At 39.0% G+C, this 19,269-nt stretch overlaps 1 protein-coding gene across 1 annotated transcript in view; it reads right to left on the bottom strand.

The window, feature by feature from the left end:
- MRPS9 (mitochondrial ribosomal protein S9) overlaps window positions 1-17,435 on the bottom strand; it is a 62,966-nt gene extending 45,531 nt beyond the window's left edge. The window contains exons 1-2 of the mRNA XM_039232660.1: window positions 17,266-17,435; window positions 5,782-5,961 (exon numbers count right to left, since the gene is read on the bottom strand). Coding sequence (XP_039088591.1) covers window positions 5,782-5,961; window positions 17,266-17,400 — 315 coding nt within the window. The 5' untranslated portion in view covers window positions 17,401-17,435. The remainder of the gene's footprint in view (window positions 1-5,781; window positions 5,962-17,265) is intronic.
- Window positions 17,436-19,269: the final 1,834 nt, after the last annotated feature.

The raw sequence follows: 19,269 nt of genomic DNA, 5'->3' as shown, positions 1-19,269 counted from the left end.
AGATGGATTTAACAGACATGCTCAGAACATTCCACCCTCAATCAGAATACACATTCTTTTGAAGTGAACGTGAACATTCTCCAGAACAGATCACATATGAGGCCACATAATAAGCTTCAGCAAATTCACAAAGATCAAAGTCATACCATACATCTTTTCTGACCACTACACTATAAATTTAGAAATCAACCGCAAGAAAAGACTGAAAAGAGCACAAATACATGGAGGTTAAATAACATGCTACTAAACACTGAATGGGTCAACCAAGAAATCAAAGAAGAAATTAAACAGCACATGGAAACAAATGAAAATGAAACACAACAGCCTGAAACATTTGGGATGCAGCAAAAGCTGTTCTGAGAGGAAAGTTTATAGCAATACAGGCCTACTTCAAGAAGCAAGAAAAATCACAAATAATCTACCCTTACACCCGAAAGAGTTAGAAAATGAAGAACAAATACAACCTTAAACAAGCAGAAGTAAGGAAATGATAAAGATTAGAGCAGAAATAAATGACATACAAACTGAAAAACAATAGAACAGATCAATGAAACGAGGAGTTGGTTCTTTGAAAAGATAAACAAAATTGATAAACCTCTACCCAGACTCATCAAAAAACAAAACAAAACAAAAAACCCTCAAATAAACAAAGTCACCAATGAAAGACGAGAAATAACAACCAACACCACAGAAATACAAACAACTGTAAGAGAATATTATAAAAAACTATATGCCAACAAATTAGACAATCTAGAAGAAATGGAAAAATTCCTAGAAACATGTAACTTACTAAAATTGGAGGAGGAAGAAATAGAAAATTTGAGCAGACCAATAACCAACAAGAAGATTGAATCTGTAATAAAAAAAAAAAACTCCCAAAAACAGAAGTCCAGGACCAAAGGGTTCCACAGGCGAATTTTACCAAACTCTATTTAAAGAGTTAATGCCTATCCTACTTAAACTATTCCCAAAAAATTGAAGAAGGAAAATTTCCAAGTTCATTCTATGAGGAGAGTTTCACTCTGATACCAAAACCAGATAAAGACACCACAAAAAAAGGAGAACTACAGGCAAGTATCTCTGATACGCAGATGCAAAAATCCTCAACAAAATACTGGCAAACAAAATCCAACAATACTTTAAAAAAAATCATTCACCACAATCAACAAAATACTGGCAAACAGAATCCAACAATACCTTTAAAAAAATCATTCACCACAATCAAGTGGGATTTATTCTCAGGATGCAAAGGTGGTTCAATATTTGTAAATCAATCAACATGATACAGCACATCAATAATGAAAGGATGAAAGCCCTATGATCATCTCAACAGATGCATAAAAAGCATTTGACAAATTATAATATCCATTCATGATAAATGCCCTTAACAAAGTAGGTTTAAATGAAATATACCTCTACATAATAAAGGCCATGAATGAAAAACCCACAGCTAACATCATACTCAATGGGGAAAAACTGAGAGGTTTCCCCCTAAGGTCAGGAACAAGACAGGGGTGTCCACTCTCACCATTTTTATTCAACATAGAACCAGAAGTTGTAGCCACAGCAATTAGACAACAGGAAGAGAGGGTAAAAAAGGCATCCAAAATTGGTAAGGAAATAGTAAAACTTTCACTATTTGTAGATGACATGACACTACATATAGAAAAGCCTAATGACTCCGTCAAAAAACTAGAACTAATAAATGAATTCAGTAAAGTCACAGGATGTAAAATCAATATGTAGAAATATGCTGCATTTCTATACAGTAATAATGAAGCAGCAGAAAGAGTAATTAATGCAGTGCCATTTATAACTGCAGCAAAAATAGTAAGATGCCTAGGAATAAACCTAACCAAAGAGGTGAAAGACTTATACTCTGATAATTATAAAACACTGATGAAAGAAACTGAAGACAACACAAAGAAATGGAAAGCATTCCATACTCATGTATTGGCAGAACAAGTATTGTTAAACTGTCATACTACCCAAAGCAACATATGACCTTAATGCAATCCCTATCAAAATACCAACAGCATTTTTCACAGAACAAAAAAATCCTAAAACCTATGAGGAACCACAAAAGACCCTGAAGAGCCAAAGCAAGTTTAAAAAAAAGCAAAGCTCTGGAGGTATCACAATTCCAGACATCAAGTTATATTACAAAGCAGTAGTGATCAAGATAATATGGTACTGGCACAAGTCAGAGTGGCTAAAATGAGCAAATCAGAGAACTCTAGATGCTGGCAAGGATGTGGAGAAACGGGCACCCTCCTACACTGTTGGTGGGAATGTAAACTGGTGCGGCCCCTCTGGAAAACAGTGTGGAGGTTCCTCAGGAAACTAACAATAGAACTCCCCTATGACCCAGCAATAGCACTGCTAGGAATTTACCCAAGGGATACAGAAATGCTGAGGCATAGGAGCACATGGACCCCAATGTTCATGGCAGCACTCTCCACTATAGCTAAAACATGGAAAGAGCCTAAGTGTCCATCAATAGATGAATGGATCAAGAAGATGTGGTTTATCTATACCATGGAACACTACATGGCAATGAGAAAGAATGAAATCTGGCCATGTGTAGCAACATGGATGGACCTTGAGGGTGTTATGCTGAGCGAAATAAGTCAGGCAGAGAGGGACAAATATCATATGTTTGCATGTATAGGAGGATTAGGAGGAACTTGACGGAGGAACAAGGGGGAGAAGAAGGGCGGAAATGGTGGGGGAAAGGGAGAGAGGCAAACCATGAGAGACTCTTGAATGCTGACAAAAACTGAGGACTGATGGATGTGGGGAGGAGGAGGGATGGGCACGGAGGAGGACACTTGTGGGGATGAGCACTGAGTGTTATGTGGAAACTAATTTGACAATAAACTATTTGGAAAAAAAAAAAGATAATATGGTACTGGCACAAAAATAGACATATAGATCAATGGAATAGAATAGAAAACCCAGAAACAAACTCACAATTAATCTTAATTAATCTTCACAAAGCAGAAAAGAACATCCAATGGGAAAAGGTCCCTTCAACAAATGGTGTTGGGAAAACTGGACAGCTACATGCAAAAAGATCACTTTCTTTTATCGTATACAAAAATTCAAATGGATTAAAGAGGCACCTGGGTGGCTCAGTCGGTTAAGCATCGACTTTGGTTCAGGTCATGATCTCATGGTTCATGAGTCTGAGCCCCACTTTGGGTGAGCATGAGCCCAGCTTTGGTGAACACAAGCCCACTCTGGGTGAGCCCTACTTCTCCCTCTCTCTCAATCTCTCTCTCAGTCCCTCATGAGACTCTCTCTCTCCCTTTCTCTGTCTCTCCCTCTTTCTGCCCCCACTCACTTGTGCCCTCTCAAACAAAAATCAAAAAAACAAACAAACCCAAAATGGATTAAAGACCTAAATGTGAGAACTGAAACCATAAAAATCCTAGAAGAGAGCACAGGGAGTAATTTCTTGGACACTGGCCATAGAAACATTTTTCTAGATATGTCTCCTGAGACAAGAGAAATAAAAGCAAAAACAAACCATTGGGACTACATCAAAATAAAAAGCTTCTGCACAGTGAAGGAAGTGACAAAGCTAAAAGGCAACCTATGGAATAGGAGAATATATTTGTAAATGACATATCCAATAAAGGGTTAGTATCCCAAATATATAAAGAACTTCTATAACTCAACACCCAAAAAGCAAATAATCTGGGTAAAAATAGACAGAAGACATGAACGGACATTTCTCCATAGAAGACATCCAGATGACCAACAAAGATATGAAAAGATGCTTAACATCACTCATTAACAGGGAAATGCAAATCAAAACTACAAAGAGATATCACCTCATGCCTGTCAAAATTGCTAAAATCAACAACACAAGAAATGGCAGGTGCTGGAGATGATTTGGAGTAAAAGAAACCTACTTACCCTGTTGGTGGAAATGCAAACTGGTGCAGCCACTCTGGTAAAGGGTGTGGAGGTTTCTCAATAAGTTAAAAATAGAACTACCCTACGACCCAGCAATAGCACTACTAGGAATTCATCAAAAGGATACAGGAGTGCTGATTCATAGGGGCACGTATACCCCAATGTTTATAGCGGCACTTTCAACAATAGCCAAATTATGGAAAGAACCCAAATGTCCATCAACTGATGAATGGATAAAGAAGATGTGGTTTATATATACAATGGAATATTACTTGGCAATGAGAAAGAATGAAATCCTGCCATTTGCAACAACATGGATGGAACTGTAGGGTGTTATGCTAAGTGAAATAAGTCGGTCAGAGAAGGACAAATATCATATGTTTTCACTCATATGTGCAACTTGAGAAACTTAACAAAAGACCACAGGGGAACGCAAGTGGAAAAATAGTTTCAAACAGAGAGGGAGGCAAACCATAACAGACTCTTAAATACAGAAAACAAACTGAGGGTTGATTGGAGGGGAGAGGAGTGAGAAACGGGTGGGATGGGCATTGAGGAGGGCACTTGCTGGGATGAGCACTGGGTGTTGTATGTAAGTGATGACTCAAGGTACTCTACCCCTGAAACCAAGAGCACACTGTATGTTAGCTAACTTGACAATAAATTTTATATATATATATAGAACTACCCTATGATCCAGCAGTCACACAACTGAATATTTACCCAGAAAATACAAAAACACTAATTCAAAGGGATTCAAGCATCCCTATGTTTATAGCAGCATTATCTATAATAGCCAAATCATGGAAGCAGCCCAAGGGTCCATGGACAGATGAAGATGTGATACATATACACAGAGGAATATTATTCAGCCTTTAAAAAGTATGAAATCTTGCCATTTACAATGACGTGGATGGAGCTGGAGAGTATAATGCTAAGTGAAATAAGGCATTCAGAGAAACACAAAGACTGTATGATTTCACTCAGATGTGGAATTTCAGAAACAAAACAAAATGAGCACGGGAAACAAAAGAGAGAAAGGCAAACCAAAAAACAAACTTTTAACTACAGAGAACAAACTGATGGTTACCAGACAGGAGGCTGGTACAAGGATGGGGTTACAGAAGCGATGGGAGGAGCGCACTTGTGAGGAGCACTGGGTTCTGTACGGACGTGTGGAATCGCTACATTGTTCACCTAAAGCTAATATAACACTATACGTTAACTATAATGGAATTCAAAATAAAGTTTTAAAAAATTAGAACAAATCACGAAGTTGTTAAATATTAAGTAGCTCTGCTATGCTGGGACATGTCTCGCAAAAGTGTATTACTTATCATTACTACTTTTATGAGAGTCAGAACAACTCAAAAGTGGAACAACAGAGTTCTAACTCAAACCATTTAGAAGATGACTTTGAAAATTTAAATGTATAGTTAAGATAATTAAAAACACCTGACTCAGGTTTACTCATGGAATTTCCTATAAGCTCGACTATATTTCTATCACCATTTGTTTCATCATTTTGTAAGAAAGTGGAGTTTAAGACTACACAACAGGATCACTGTTTCCAAATTGTGTATAAGCATTTGTAGTGGCTCCTAGGACCTTGACACAAGAAAATTATCCAATTCTCGTTAAAGTCTAAAACTTACTCCGCTTGATAATGCTTCAAATACAGAGTAGCATCTCTCTTTGAAAGCCTGGTTCCAACATGCAATGCATAATGGTATTTGTCCTTACTCTGACAGTTTGATTAAAATTTACACAGAGCTAAAGAACTCAAGCTGGAGAAAAGTATTTTCAGTATCTAACACTCTACAGTAATTAGTTTCCCAGCAGAGTAACTGTACTTACATCAATATCCTCCTGCGTAAAAGTTTCGGGATCTTCTCCCATCATGTTGGCTAAGTGTCTCTTTCCTATGTTGAACTCTTCAATCTGCTTTTTAATAAACTCCACTGTGTAGGTTTCACGTCTTAAGGCTGCAACATTTTTCTTTGTTGTTACACCTGTGGTGTGTCTCAGCCTTAATATCTAGCAGAAAATATAAACAAAAAGAAAAAAATATTTTAAAATAAATAATGATCTTGTAGGCCACTGTAGCTAAATAAAACAGGATGTTCAAACAGTTGTCTTTATTACAGGACTCAGTTGGCAAGAGTCTGGAAACAGGTGAAAAGGCCTGTGAAGAAAGCTATTAGAAATTGTCCCTCACTCAAAAGCTTGCTTATTAAAAGCTTCTGCTTACACAGTAGTTTAAAGTAGCATTTCAACATGTTAAAACCCCAAACACCTGTAAGTGATATACCACCAATCTATGACAAACATCCACGTTTGATACAGACTGGTCAAAGTCAACAAGTGGTGATATCTGACACACAGGGAATGAGAATAAAATGCCACTCCCTTAAAAAGAGACAAATGCAGGGGCACCTGAGTGGCTCAGTCAGGTAAGTGTCCGACTCTTCACCTCAGCTCAGGTCATGACCTCAGGGTCCTGAGTTCAAGCAAGCCCTGCACTGGGCTCCGTGCTTCACGTCTACTTTGGGGGAGAAAAAAAAAAAAGGCAAATGCACGTGCTGGCAGAAACTAGCAAGCAGAAGATGTGGGAGGGAAGGGACGTGTATTGGGAATAGCACACTTAGACTAGTCACCTTGTTCACGGGTACAAATATAGCCCATCTTTCAATGCCTTAAAATAGTTTAGCTTAGCTTGAGACTCTTCTGCAGTCCTTATTTTAGGCTGATACAGTGAAGAGACTGCTTCACTAAACATCAAGATTTATCATTAATTTAGTTCCACAAGCCAACTGTAGAAATAAGGGCTTTCCCCTCCTTTTAAAGTATTGGTAATGGTATCACAAGTGCTGCTGTGAATCATTTTATGCTGCAGCACTAGGAATTTCCCCCCAAGGCATTAATAGTTCACCTACAATAAAGGGTGCTAAGGAACCAGAAAAATGTTTTCAAATGACCATTCAGCTACATTCAGTAGCGGGATGTAACCAGAACAGATATTTCTGGTCCTGGCTTTTCTCAAAACCTCAATCTGTGGTTCTCAACCTTCATCCCAGCCTCAACAGTTTTAAACACTCTTAAGCAATTCAGATCTTAAGAACTACAATTCTTAGTAACTCATTCGATTCCCTTTTCATCAACATAGAAATCTCTCTTGCACATACCACCACCACCACCACCCTCCCTCATCCATGCCCTAGTCCCCTGAGAATCAGAGATTCAAATAACTATAATCACTTGTCACTTCAGTAAAAAGTAGAAGAAAAAATACAGGACAAATATTACAGTACCCTATTAAGAGTAAAAATTACATTCTTAAACTAACAAATCAAAATAGTGATAAAATGGTTTCTTGCCACTCTTTAATAAGTAAGACAGGGCAATTTAAATTCCATGAAATTTTAGAGTTTCTTTTTCCTTCGGGGAGCACAAAGGAGTTTCTCTCTTTATATTATTAATCAGGAATCTTAAGATGCTTTCTAAAGAAACAGTGTCACTACTAACAAGTAAAAACATGACCCAAACTTGCTTAAATACAGTTAGCCTGCCCGTCTGTACACGCTGTCGCTTCTCCCCACAACAGGTGCCACCCAGGACCAAATCCCCGTCTGAGAAGTTTTACCATTTATTATTTTTACTTTTTCAAGGGTTTTGCTTGTTTTGTTTTTTTTTGTTTTTGTTTTTTTTTTTTTAATGCTTCCATGTCTTCTTTAAACACTGGAAGATGTTGCTTCCTATATTCAAAGTGAAAAGAAAATGCCTGTCTGTCCCAAGAATCATGGCAAAGGTATGGATTTGGAGGAGAAAGCAGCAGTCGCTCAGTGGAGGAGATTCTCGCAAATGTTCCACTGGCCAAAAGGATGATTATGCTGTGGGTTTTCTAAGTGATATGACAAAATGGTTCTGTCCGTAGCTAAAACAACCCAACTGCAAGTTGATAATATGGGTGAACCCACTGCACTTCCCACCAATCACCAACCACAGCCCTTATGAGAAATGGTAGTCTTCCGTATTCACTGGGAGACTCATTCACTGAAGTAATGAGTTGTACAGGAAGAGTAAGATTAGGGAGGAAAGTGATGAGTTCAATTTGGGGCATGACAAGTTTGAGATCCTTGATGGGCATCTCTGGAGAGATAGGTGTCCGGGAGGCAAATGGCTCGGTGGGTGCGCACACAGGAAAGATCTGAGCTAGAGATGCCGTCTGTTAATAATCAGCATGGGACACGATGTGACACCATCAAAGCAGGGAAAACGGCAGGCATTAGTGTTAGAATAAGAAACATATATTCTACTATCCGAAGAAACAACAGTTTGTGAGGGAAGGTAGGCGGAAAGGATGACTTATGCCTTACGGCCATTATTTTTATAAAACAGGACACATGATGGGTCTGCAGAGTAAGGGATGACAGGTTTGACAGACTGAATACTTCATACTCAAAGAGCAACAATACAGCAGTTGTAAAGGAGAACAATTAAAGGAAGAAAATTAGAAAAAGAAATTAAAGTACTCCTTTATAACTGGATGTGTGCCAGGAGAGTATTACTAAAGAAACAGTTATGAATCAACATCTATACAACAGCTACAATATTTTCTTTGTCAATTATCTTTTGATTTCCAATAGATTGCCTTTGGATGTTTCAGTGGAATATTCAATGCACTACTTAGTTCAGGAGAGTTCTGTCTTAGGGCTGACTGTACCCTGCAGCATTATAAAGTGTTCCATTCCCAGGTAATACTTTTATCTTTAATTTAATTCTGTTGGATCATAATATTGCAACCCTTTCAAAATTCAATTTGCATTTCCCTGGAATGTTACTGCCTGTACTTTTCATTTAAATTTTGAATCATTTTAGGTTTTGTTTTTTGACCCAATCTGAGTTTTTAATCCATGAGAATATTCCATTTAAATGGAATTCATAGATATTCTGTATCATTTTTCATCTGATTTTTCTTTATTTTTTTTTATGCTTTCATTCCTGTTTTCCTTCTTTTACTAGATGGTCTGTAGATTTTTATAGTTGTCTTTTGATCTGGCAATTTGGATACTATACAGCCTGCCTCCATTTCAGTACTGATTACCTATAGGTCTCCGAATAAAATGTTTAAATATTTCTCCTATCAACTTCAGAAAGTAATACTCATTAAATTCTCACCTATTTATCCTCTTTTCCTCTTTGTCCAACAAAATTATGTTTTTCTGTCATCCATCTGTATCAGCTTCGCTTCTCTCCATCTTTCTTACCCTTTGTTCTGCATTCTGTGTGATTTTTAAACCTTTTACTCCTAGGAGGCAGGCGGTGGGGGGCGGTGTTTTGTTTTGTTTTTGCAGTGTCAATTCTGCAGCCACTCTGTGAATTTTTAGCTTCTTAAATCACTGATCTATCTTCAAAAATCTTTCCTTAACCATTTCTTTAGTTGTATATTCTTGTCTTACCCTCTGTTTAATACAGCTCTCCTTCATCCAACTTTTTAAAAATGTCCTTGACAGTGTAAAGCAGTTATAGCAAAATAATTCTTCCATTTTGCTGAGTAAATATTCCTCTGTGTTCTCATCTCACTCTCCCACTCATTTCCCTTTCTTCTTTTGTTCTTACAACATTTTGGTATCACCTCAAGCAAAAGAGTTGATTATTGGCCTGAAGACTCACTTCTTCACTTGATCTTCACTTGATCTTGTATCTGTCTACATTCTTCAGAGCTTGTGACAGCTGGCAGCTTTCTTAGTTTTAACATAAATGAGGCTTAAAAAAACTAAAATAATTTTATTGCTGTTTATTTGGAAAGAAAGTTTTGACAAAGTCCCTACTTTGCTATTTTTCATAAAATCTCCTTAAGATCTTTTCAAAGACATTTGTATACTGCCTAAGAATATGACCTTCTGGAAATTCTTATTTATTAAAGTTACAAAGCCATCACAGCACCAGTACCAGATTGATAAATATATTTATAAATGTTCCAAATTATTCTAGCAATGATTCATACAAAATATTTACACTCAAAAGAGACCATTATTCATTAGTACAATCCATTGAGTAATTGTAAGAAGATGAGGCTGAATCTGAATCGACTAGATCTTTAGCTATGAAAAGTCAGAATTCCTGGAGAGAATGTGCTTTGCTACTGTTAAGTACAAATCCCCAACCAAATATTCTATATGTTCTATTTCCAACTGAAAAGCTGTGACAGAGAATTTTCCTCACACTTTGTTTTTATGGAATGGTATAGATACAAGTTGACAGATTTGTTTCTTTTTTAAGATAATCAGTGGGTCAGACAACTATAATTTCAATCAAGCAGGTTGCCAGAGAAGCAGACACATCCTGACAGAGCAGTGATGTCCCAAATCTGGCCAAGTGCCAGTGCCACATATTACTTTAATGATACTACGAGAGTAACTAAGGACTTTCCTTTTTGTTCAACTGGATAAAAATGGAACAAAGAAGAATCTGCTGCTAATCTGAACAGAAAAGGCAAAAACAGAAATGCTTCCAGGAGTAAAAGAGAAGGTAAAGACCGAAGTCAGATTAGAGAAAACATGGAAAGAAAGAAATATGAGGATCCCAAGAGAGAAATGATAGTAATCTTTCTGAATGAGTTTTTATTTTTATCAAGTAGAGGTCTCTGGATGCAAGCAAAAGAAAATGACAACTTAAGCAAAAGAGACACTCAAAGAAGACTAACAGGGGCCCACAGGACTACAGTTGAAGCAGGCAGCTAAAAAGCAGAAATTCCAATGATCCACGACACACTCAATGAAGTCTGTGGCCATTAAGATAAAATGCTATTCCAACTGCCCTTATCTCTCTGCTCAAGATCTCAAGGGAGGGACTATCTAATGGGGCTACCTTGGGTCAGATGCCCCAGATTATAGTTCTTCCAGACTGTATCCAGTGGGGAAGAACTCATTACTCCTGAGAAAATAGGAGTGCCCCGATGAAAGGGAAAAGGACACCAGGTTATGCAAACAAGGAAATGTACTAGACTACTTGAGCAAAATTCACCATTTATATTCATTCCACAAACTTATAAATTTAGAGCCTTAACATATTTACCAAATAAAATATATTGGATTCTGAATCATGCTTTGAATAAACTATAAAAAATTATTGTTGGAACAACCAAGGAAATTGGAACACAGAATAGGTAACAGATATTTAAAAATTATTGTTCATTCTGTTACATATGTGCATAGTGACATGGAAGCTATGTTCTTTTATTTAAAAAAAATTTTAATGTTTATTTATTTTTGAGAGAGAGAGAGAGAGAGAGAGAGAACACAAGCAGGGGAGGGGCAGAGAGAGAGGGAGACAGAATCTGAAGCAGGCTCCAGGCTCTGAGCTGTCAGTACGGAGACTGATGTGGGGCTCACACCCACGGACCACTAGATCATGACCTGAGTCGAAGTCAGACACTTAACCAACTGAGCCGCCTCGAGGAAGCTATGTTCTTTATTTAAAAAAAAAAAAGCTACCTCTTAAAAAAAAATCAAGTATATATATAAGTAATATAACAGAAAGCCTGAGATTTACACAAAAGCCTACCAAAAAAACGGTAGGAAGACAGAGTAAACAGGATTGGTAAAACATTAATAATTGTTGAAGCTGGCTGACATACACATGGGGTTCATTACAGTATTTTAATTTTGCAAATATTTGAACGTGCTTTATTTTTCATAATAAAATTCTAAAAAGTAAACTATCTTACAAGTTCATTTAAGAAATTTAAGCAACTACCATGGACTAGGCTATATACTGAATTTTAGCAGAAATAACTATCAAGCAGAGCTGAGTGGTGATAAAAAGAGAACGTTGCCATACTGAGAGAAGGAAACATGAAACATGGTAAAAATGCAGTTTTCTTATTTAAGCTACTATCTGGCAGAAAAGAATGTGGCAGGTGTTCACACGTATACAAATGTGCATACACAAACGTACACATGCACATAACCCTACATGTAAGAACTCACATGTTTAATTCCAGAAATGACCAGTGAGCATCTAGGTTGTCTGTGGGCACTGTACTAAGCATCAGAGTAGGGATACAAAGGTTATGTTATTCTTCTCAAGAGGATTAAAAACCAACTGTAAGGGAACGACCTAAACATACAAGACATTCAGATAATAAAAAAAGAAGGAAACGTGGGTCTTTCACGGTTATAGGCAGCTTCCAAGAGGGCTCGCAGTGATTCTACTGGTTGATACTCATCCTGTCCAATCCCCTCGAATGCGAGCTTGAGTAACTGGCTTCTGACAAATAGAATACTATGAAAGTAATAGAAGGTCATCTCTAAGATTAGGTTACGAAAAGATGGTCTTCCTTCTTTCCCCCTCTCTCTTGATGAACCTGATAGAAGCCAGATGTGGTATGGTAAGCTGCCCTACAGAGGTCCACATGGCAAGAGCTGAGGGTGGCCTCCAGCCAACAGCCAGCCCAACAGCCTGCCAGGAAATGAATCCTGCTAATGCCCAAAAAGAGTGAGCGAGCAGGGAGGTGGATTTCCACCCTCGGGCATGGGGAGGACTAAAGCCACAGCCAACACACGGACCACTGCTTTATGGGGGACTGAGCAAAAAAGCCAGTTAAGCTGTGAGTGGAATCCTGACCCACAGAAACCATGACATAATAAATGTCTGCTGTTTTAAGGTGCTAAGTTTGGGGGTAGCTTGTTACACAGCAATAATTAATTAATTCAGCATCCTAATTACAACGAAGCACAGTACAAGGAAACTTACTTATTTGATTTAAGAACAAAATATGTGAGAATGATGGTAGCATCTATTATCAACCTCTCTTTAAGTAAGAAACTACTACATAAGGAAAATGCTAATTTTAATGTCTCCATATTTTTCAAAATTAAGCAGTGAGGAACACACTAAATCTATCCTTAAAAGGCCAGGGTAAGATCTCAAAAGAAACAACTTCTCCCACCAAAAGGGATTTTATTCCCATTGCTAATAAAATGGGATTTTTTTAAAAACTTAAGAGTTACATGGGGAAAAACGTAACTAATTTACAGAGCTGCATACAGCATTTGATACAAATGCAAGCCAATTTTTAAATTTGTTTTTCAGGGGCGCCTGGGTGGCTCAGTCGGTTGAGTGTCCAACTTTGGCTCAGGTCATGATCTCAGGGTTCGTGGGTTCAAGCGCCGGGTCAGGCTCTGCTGACAGCTCAGAGCCTGGAGCCTACTTCAGATTCTGTGTCTCCCTCTCTCTCTGACCCTCTCCTGCTCACGCTCTGTCTCTGTCTCTCTCAAAAATAAACATTACAAAAAAAAATTAAAAAAAAAAATTTTAAATTCGTTTTTCAAAGAGTTTTTAGGCAATTTATCAGTAAAGTTTATGAAGACCCTACTGTAAACCAACTGGATGCTGTGATACATAAAGGATAAGAACAGATACTTAAGACAAGGACAACAATGTTTTTCCAATAAAACCAAAGTATACAAGGACTAAGCTCCCAAATGCCACTGATCATTCTTTGGCACAGTCCAATTCAACAAGGGAAGTATTATTGGCTCAATAAAAACAGAAAGTTTAAGCATTAAGTGTTTAGTAGAAAATAAAATTAAGAAGGCCTATCATTGATATTTGGGAATACTAGCTTTCAAAATAGAAATTGAAAGAAATGCAAAATGCTCAATTGGTTAAGCATCCAATTACTGATTGTGGCTCAGATCATGACCTCACAGTCCTGAGACTGAGCCCTGGGTTAGGGGCTCCCCATTGGCCATGGAGCCTGCTTGGGTTCTCTCTCTCTTTCTGCCCCTCCCTGGCTTGTGTATGCTCTTGTGCTCTCTCTCAAAAAAAAAAATAATAATAATAATAATAATAAGTGAAATAAAATAAAAAATAGAAATTGGTCTACTGCTTTACTTATTATAAAAGCCATAAATATTTCAGAAGACTCAATCAGTATTCTTATACTGAACGAGAATTTAAGAATTCATGGGTAACCTTTGCAGCACACCATGACTGACAACTGCTTATAATAATGCCAGTGCTACTCTCATTAGTGAAAGCAAAACAGACCATAATCTGGGGCCTGCTAAACCATCCTGTCTCTCACCATTCTTCCAATTATGCCAATTATAACTGCTATAACCAATTGTTTGCTGTTGGCAGAATGCATGTACTCTGTACATTATCTAGTGCTTTCTGTAACCTATCTCATCTTCCCAGAACAGAATACCCCTCTTGTTTAATGGAACTCCCAAATGCTCCTGAAAACTCTATCATCTCCTTTGAGAAGTTGCCCACCACACCACCCTACCTGTTACAACCTATTTGCATTAGGCACTGCACATCTGTGCTCTTCTGTATTTACCTCTGCAAATCTCAGTACACTGTATATAGGTCCCTGATATTCAGGGGTTTATAATCTCAAGTTTTGCCATTCACACGTAAGATTCCTTCTTCCACCCCAAATTTGCAGTTGTAGAGAAACTGATATGAAATGTGTATACCACAAGACTGGTAGGCAAGAGGGCATCTGCTGGTGAGGGTCCCAACTGAGGACCCAGGAATCCTAGTTTAACAAAACTTGTTTCTTTTTCCTTGTGGCCTCAGTCTTCCTCAAACTTTCTTGACTGTGACTCACTATAATAGCTATTTCTATCACCACCTAGGTCACACTTCTACACATAAACAAAATGCAAAAATACCCTGTACAAGATGTATTTATTATTATTCTATTGTTTTAAGAAACATGATCCTTAGGAAAAATACAATTATTAATGTTGCAGATGGAAGTGAAGAAACATTAATATTTAATTAAGACAGACAAGTTCCATGCCAGGAAAAAGCTTTATAAACATCTTTAGCCATATATATGATAACAGTAAGGGTCTGATTGGGGTCAGTTAGGTCTTTCAGTTATGTCTGAGTCCTACTTCATGTGATCAAACATGAGCTGTGATCCTGGTCACGAATTTGGGGGTTTGGTGGTCTAAGGCCCATCCCTGGAGAGTGCTAATGGTCAGTACTGTCTGGGTAATTATTCGATAATGATTTGTTTACTTCACAGTGCCTGGTTCAAGAAAAGTACTCAGTAAACATTTGCCATATGGGGGGAAAAACCTTCAATTCAAGAGTGGTCAGGGAAATGAAAATTGAAATTTTCACTCATCTTAATGGAAAAAATACCTAATGCTAATAGAAGACGGGTACTCTCATATATGAATGATGGAGTGTGGATTGCTATGGCCTTCCTGGAAAGCTATGTGGAAATACCTATTAAAATTTAAGATGTACAGGGGCACCTGGGTAGCTCAGTCGGTTAAGCGTCTGACTTCGGCTCAGGTCATGGTCTCATGATTCGTGGGTTTGAGCCCCGCGTCAGGCTCTGTGCTGACAGCTAGCTCAGAGCCTGGAGCCTACTTCAGATTCTGTGTCTCCCTCTCTCTCTGACCCTCCCCTGCTCACACTGTCTCCCTCTCTCTCAGAAATAAATTATAAAATTTAAAAAAAAATTTAAGATGTACACATACTTTGTAGCAAGAATCTCACAACTGGAACTCTCTACTGCACAAATAAAAGCAACAGTACTAAGAATTATGCCAGAAGGTTTACTGAACACTTTACTAGTGGGAAGGAAATGCAAACAAAATAAATGGCCATCAAATATTAACTCTGACACATTCATAGCACCAAATATTATGTAGCAGTTAGATACATAATGCAGTTAGATACATAATGGGTGACTTGAAGGAATTTCTACTATATGTGTAAGTTGGAGAAGCAAAATGTAGAATGGAATATATTTTTTTTAATACAATAAAAGGAACATAGAGAAAGGCATAAGAGGATACAGATTCCAGAGTTTCACGGAGGTAGAGAAAGTCAGCATCCTTCCCCAGACACACACATTAAGTGTCAGCAATAAAAACATTACATATGCAACAGTCCCTTTTCTAGATTACTATGCATACACAGGAAAAAATATATTTAAAAAAGATCTGCAAAAAAATAAAAACTCCCAACACGTTTTCCAATAAAAAAGAATTAAAAACAAATGATGGACAAATGAAGAGATGGACTGGTTGATTTAGGTTAAAATATAAAAGAAAGATGATTAAAAAATGTTTCTTCAATAGTTTTTTTTTTTTTCTAACGTTTATTTATTTTTGAGAGCAAGAGAGAGTGCTCAAGCAGGGCAGGGGCAGAGAGAGAGAGGGACAGAGGATCCAAGGCAGGCTCTGCGCTGACAGAAGCAAGCCCAATGTGGGGCTCGTACTGGAGAACTGTGAGATCATGACCTGAGCTGAAGTCGGAGGCTCAACCAACTGAGCAACCCAGATGCCCCTTTTGATAATTTTTTTTTATCATACTATTTAACTTCTTTACGATATTTGGTACTTCTTTATCACTTTCCCTACTTAAAACATCCACCTGTTTTCCATGACACCACACCATCTGGTTTTCTCCTTACTTCTTTGGCAGTTCATTCTCAAACTCTGGGAGGCTCTTCTTCCTTGACTGTTGTCCTTCAGGGTCTTGTCCCTCTCCTTATTCCAATTCAGTACCCCTTCACTAGGGGTCTGAATTCACTTCCAAGGCCTCAATTACCATCTACAAGGTAATTGAGGATTGTAAATCAGTTCTCTTCTTGACCTATAAACTCCCCAATCTTTGAGCCTATTGGAAATCTCTACTTGGACATCTCAATTATAACTTTATAATAAATACAATTATATCCAACTCGTTTTCTAGCCTCTCAAACTTTCCCTCCTTTTGAGATCCCATGTCAGTTAATGGCATCATCACTCAACCAGCTGCGAAGCTAGAATCTTGTCTTTTCACTGCCCTCAGGATGAAAGGAATTGTTCAAGTTCTGGTCTCCACCTCTCCAGCGGGAAAATTATTAAGAAAATAGAAACTGCACAAAAGTCACTATCAGTCCTATCCACTGCGTGACTTTCTCCATGAAGTCTTCCAGACCACTGCCGGAGTCCAGTTCTCATTCACGTCCTCTGGCGCGGCCCTCCTCCCCATTGGACCGCGGGGAAGGCGGCAAGGCCCAGACCCTACGCCCCACTTAGGCAGAGACTCTCTTTAACCTGGCAGCCAACTCAAGGAAGGGGGTCGCTCTAGTTCCGTCTGCAGATGACTTCCTCCCTCACTGCACCCTGCGAAAACCAGAAACAACCCCAAATGGTCGCCGCAAGCCAATACTCATTCCTCTCAACCACAGAACTCTACTAAATACCCAGGACCCTAGGGTCCCCGTGAGAGGGCACGCGAGATAGCAGGCGAAGGGAGCGGCGCCGGCTCCACATCCCCGCGCTACACGGACCCGTACTTCCACTTCTCCCTTACCTGGGACCCGGCACCTATCTGCAACTCTGCAGCCGCGGCCTTCCAGACGCCTTGTCTGCGGGCAAGGCTAACCCTACCTCCGAGAAAGATCCGGTAGAAAACCGCTGCGCCGCAGGAGACACAGGGAGCCGCCATACTGGCAGCAGGAGACCCAGGCGGGAGGGTGAGGAGGCGGGGCCTGGCGACTGCGCAGGCGCAGGTGAGAGACGGCGTCCCGAGGTTGTCGGGAAGGGGCAGGGGGCGTGCTCCGCGGGGCGGGGCGGCTTGTCGCTGATTGGGTGTGTGACCCCCGCGGGGCGTGTCCGACTCCACCCCCTGGTTCGTAGTAGCCCCAAGCTGAAGGAGTAGTGTGAGGGGTAACACTTGGCCTCTCGCCTGCTGCAGCTGTTGGATTCTGTTGTTGTCCAAGTCTTGGTACGACTTTCACGTGGCTCTTTAACCAACCCTTGCTTCCCTTGCCCGGTGCTGCACCTCTAGCCGGTTCTTCCCGAACGGCAGAACTTGCGCAACCCGTCCGCACCTCCCTCTGCAGTCTGTCTTCACCACGCTGCAACCCGGACGCGGCTCTCCTTGCTCACGCAAGAATGGACCCCAGACCTTGGCTCCTATCTGTCTTTCTAGTATGGGTTTCCCCTCCTGTCTCCCTTTCCACATTTTTTAGATTCCAGGGTCTCCACCCTGCTCCAGCAATTGCCAAACCACTCTACGTTCCAGGACACTCACACGTCTATTGTTTACTGTATAACGTGCAGACTAAACCACTAACAGGTAAGGATGAAACAGTCTTCCCCATCTTTGCACACCATTCACCATAGTATTAGTCCTAAGCCTTACTTGAAACCCAATCAGAATTAAATTCACAGTCATCGAATAGAAATGAGTATAGCTTGCTTTCTGAGACTCGTGTGCCCTTGAGAGTAACTCCCAGGTTTCTTCCTACAGAACACATTTTAAATGATGAAAGCTGTTCTGAAAGGATTTCTAAACATTTAGACTTGAAGGATTAGTAAAATTATAACACAAACACACACACAAAATCTGAGGTCGGACAAAATTGTCAAGCAAATAAATCCACCATCATTTCTTAAAATACATTTTGTCATTAAAAAGGTAGAAATGGCATGATCTCAGGGGGGAAATGGAGGGGTCCTTTGAATGAAATTCATTTCATTGTATTGAAAAGCCCACTCTGTTGTTTTTCTGTTATTACCTTTTAGGTTAATTTCATCAGAAATTGGCAGAGGTCCACAAACTATCATTTTGAGCCAAAACTTTATAGCTCATTAAAATAGATGCCTTTAAACAGCAATTTCTATATGTTGTCACAAAAAAAATGTTTTTAACTTAACTGTGGAAATTTAATTAAGTAGAAAACATTCAAATAAGTATGTGAATGTAGAATTTTTACTATTTTTTAAAAAACGTGTTGAAACATAGAAGAACGCTATAGATTCTGAAATTAAGGCTAGGAATTGTGGAGGTTTTTTTCTTCTATTTTTTTTTCTCTAAATTCACATTACAGTCTTTCACTAGATTACAGTAAAGTGAATGTAGTACATTTCCCACCTCTAGGGGCAACACTTGAACTGCTGCTTTAAATTTCCTGTGTAGCCTTTGAGTTTGGAACAAATATACCACTAACAGTTGACATTAGGTACATAGTTTGGAGTCAGAAGGAATGACTGGAATCAGGAATGTGCTGATAAACACTTAAAATGAAAAAAAATTGTAGTTTTACCAAACAGCTAAAGCATAAGATTCATGTAATTGTTCTCTCATTTACTGAGCACCTATTATGTCAGAGGCATCAAGCATCCTAGGCACAAAGTCCCCAAAGTCCAATATGGTGGTGTCACATCTAATGCGAGGGTTTGGTTCTAAAGTCAGCTTGTAGGGTAAACGTCAGGAGAGTCAAAATACTGAACTAATAAATGCTGCTGAGCTGTGAGCTAGCAATAACTTAGATGCTTCTGGTGGATGTGTACTAGTACAGCCCTTCTAAAA

Source organism: Hyaena hyaena, unplaced genomic scaffold (genome assembly GCF_003009895.1).
Source record: "Hyaena hyaena isolate Hyena2069 unplaced genomic scaffold, ASM300989v1 scaffold_68, whole genome shotgun sequence".
Classification (NCBI taxonomy): domain Eukaryota; kingdom Metazoa; phylum Chordata; class Mammalia; order Carnivora; family Hyaenidae; genus Hyaena; species Hyaena hyaena.
Note: the sequence above shows the minus strand (reverse complement) of the source record. Positions and strands in the feature narration are given on the sequence as shown.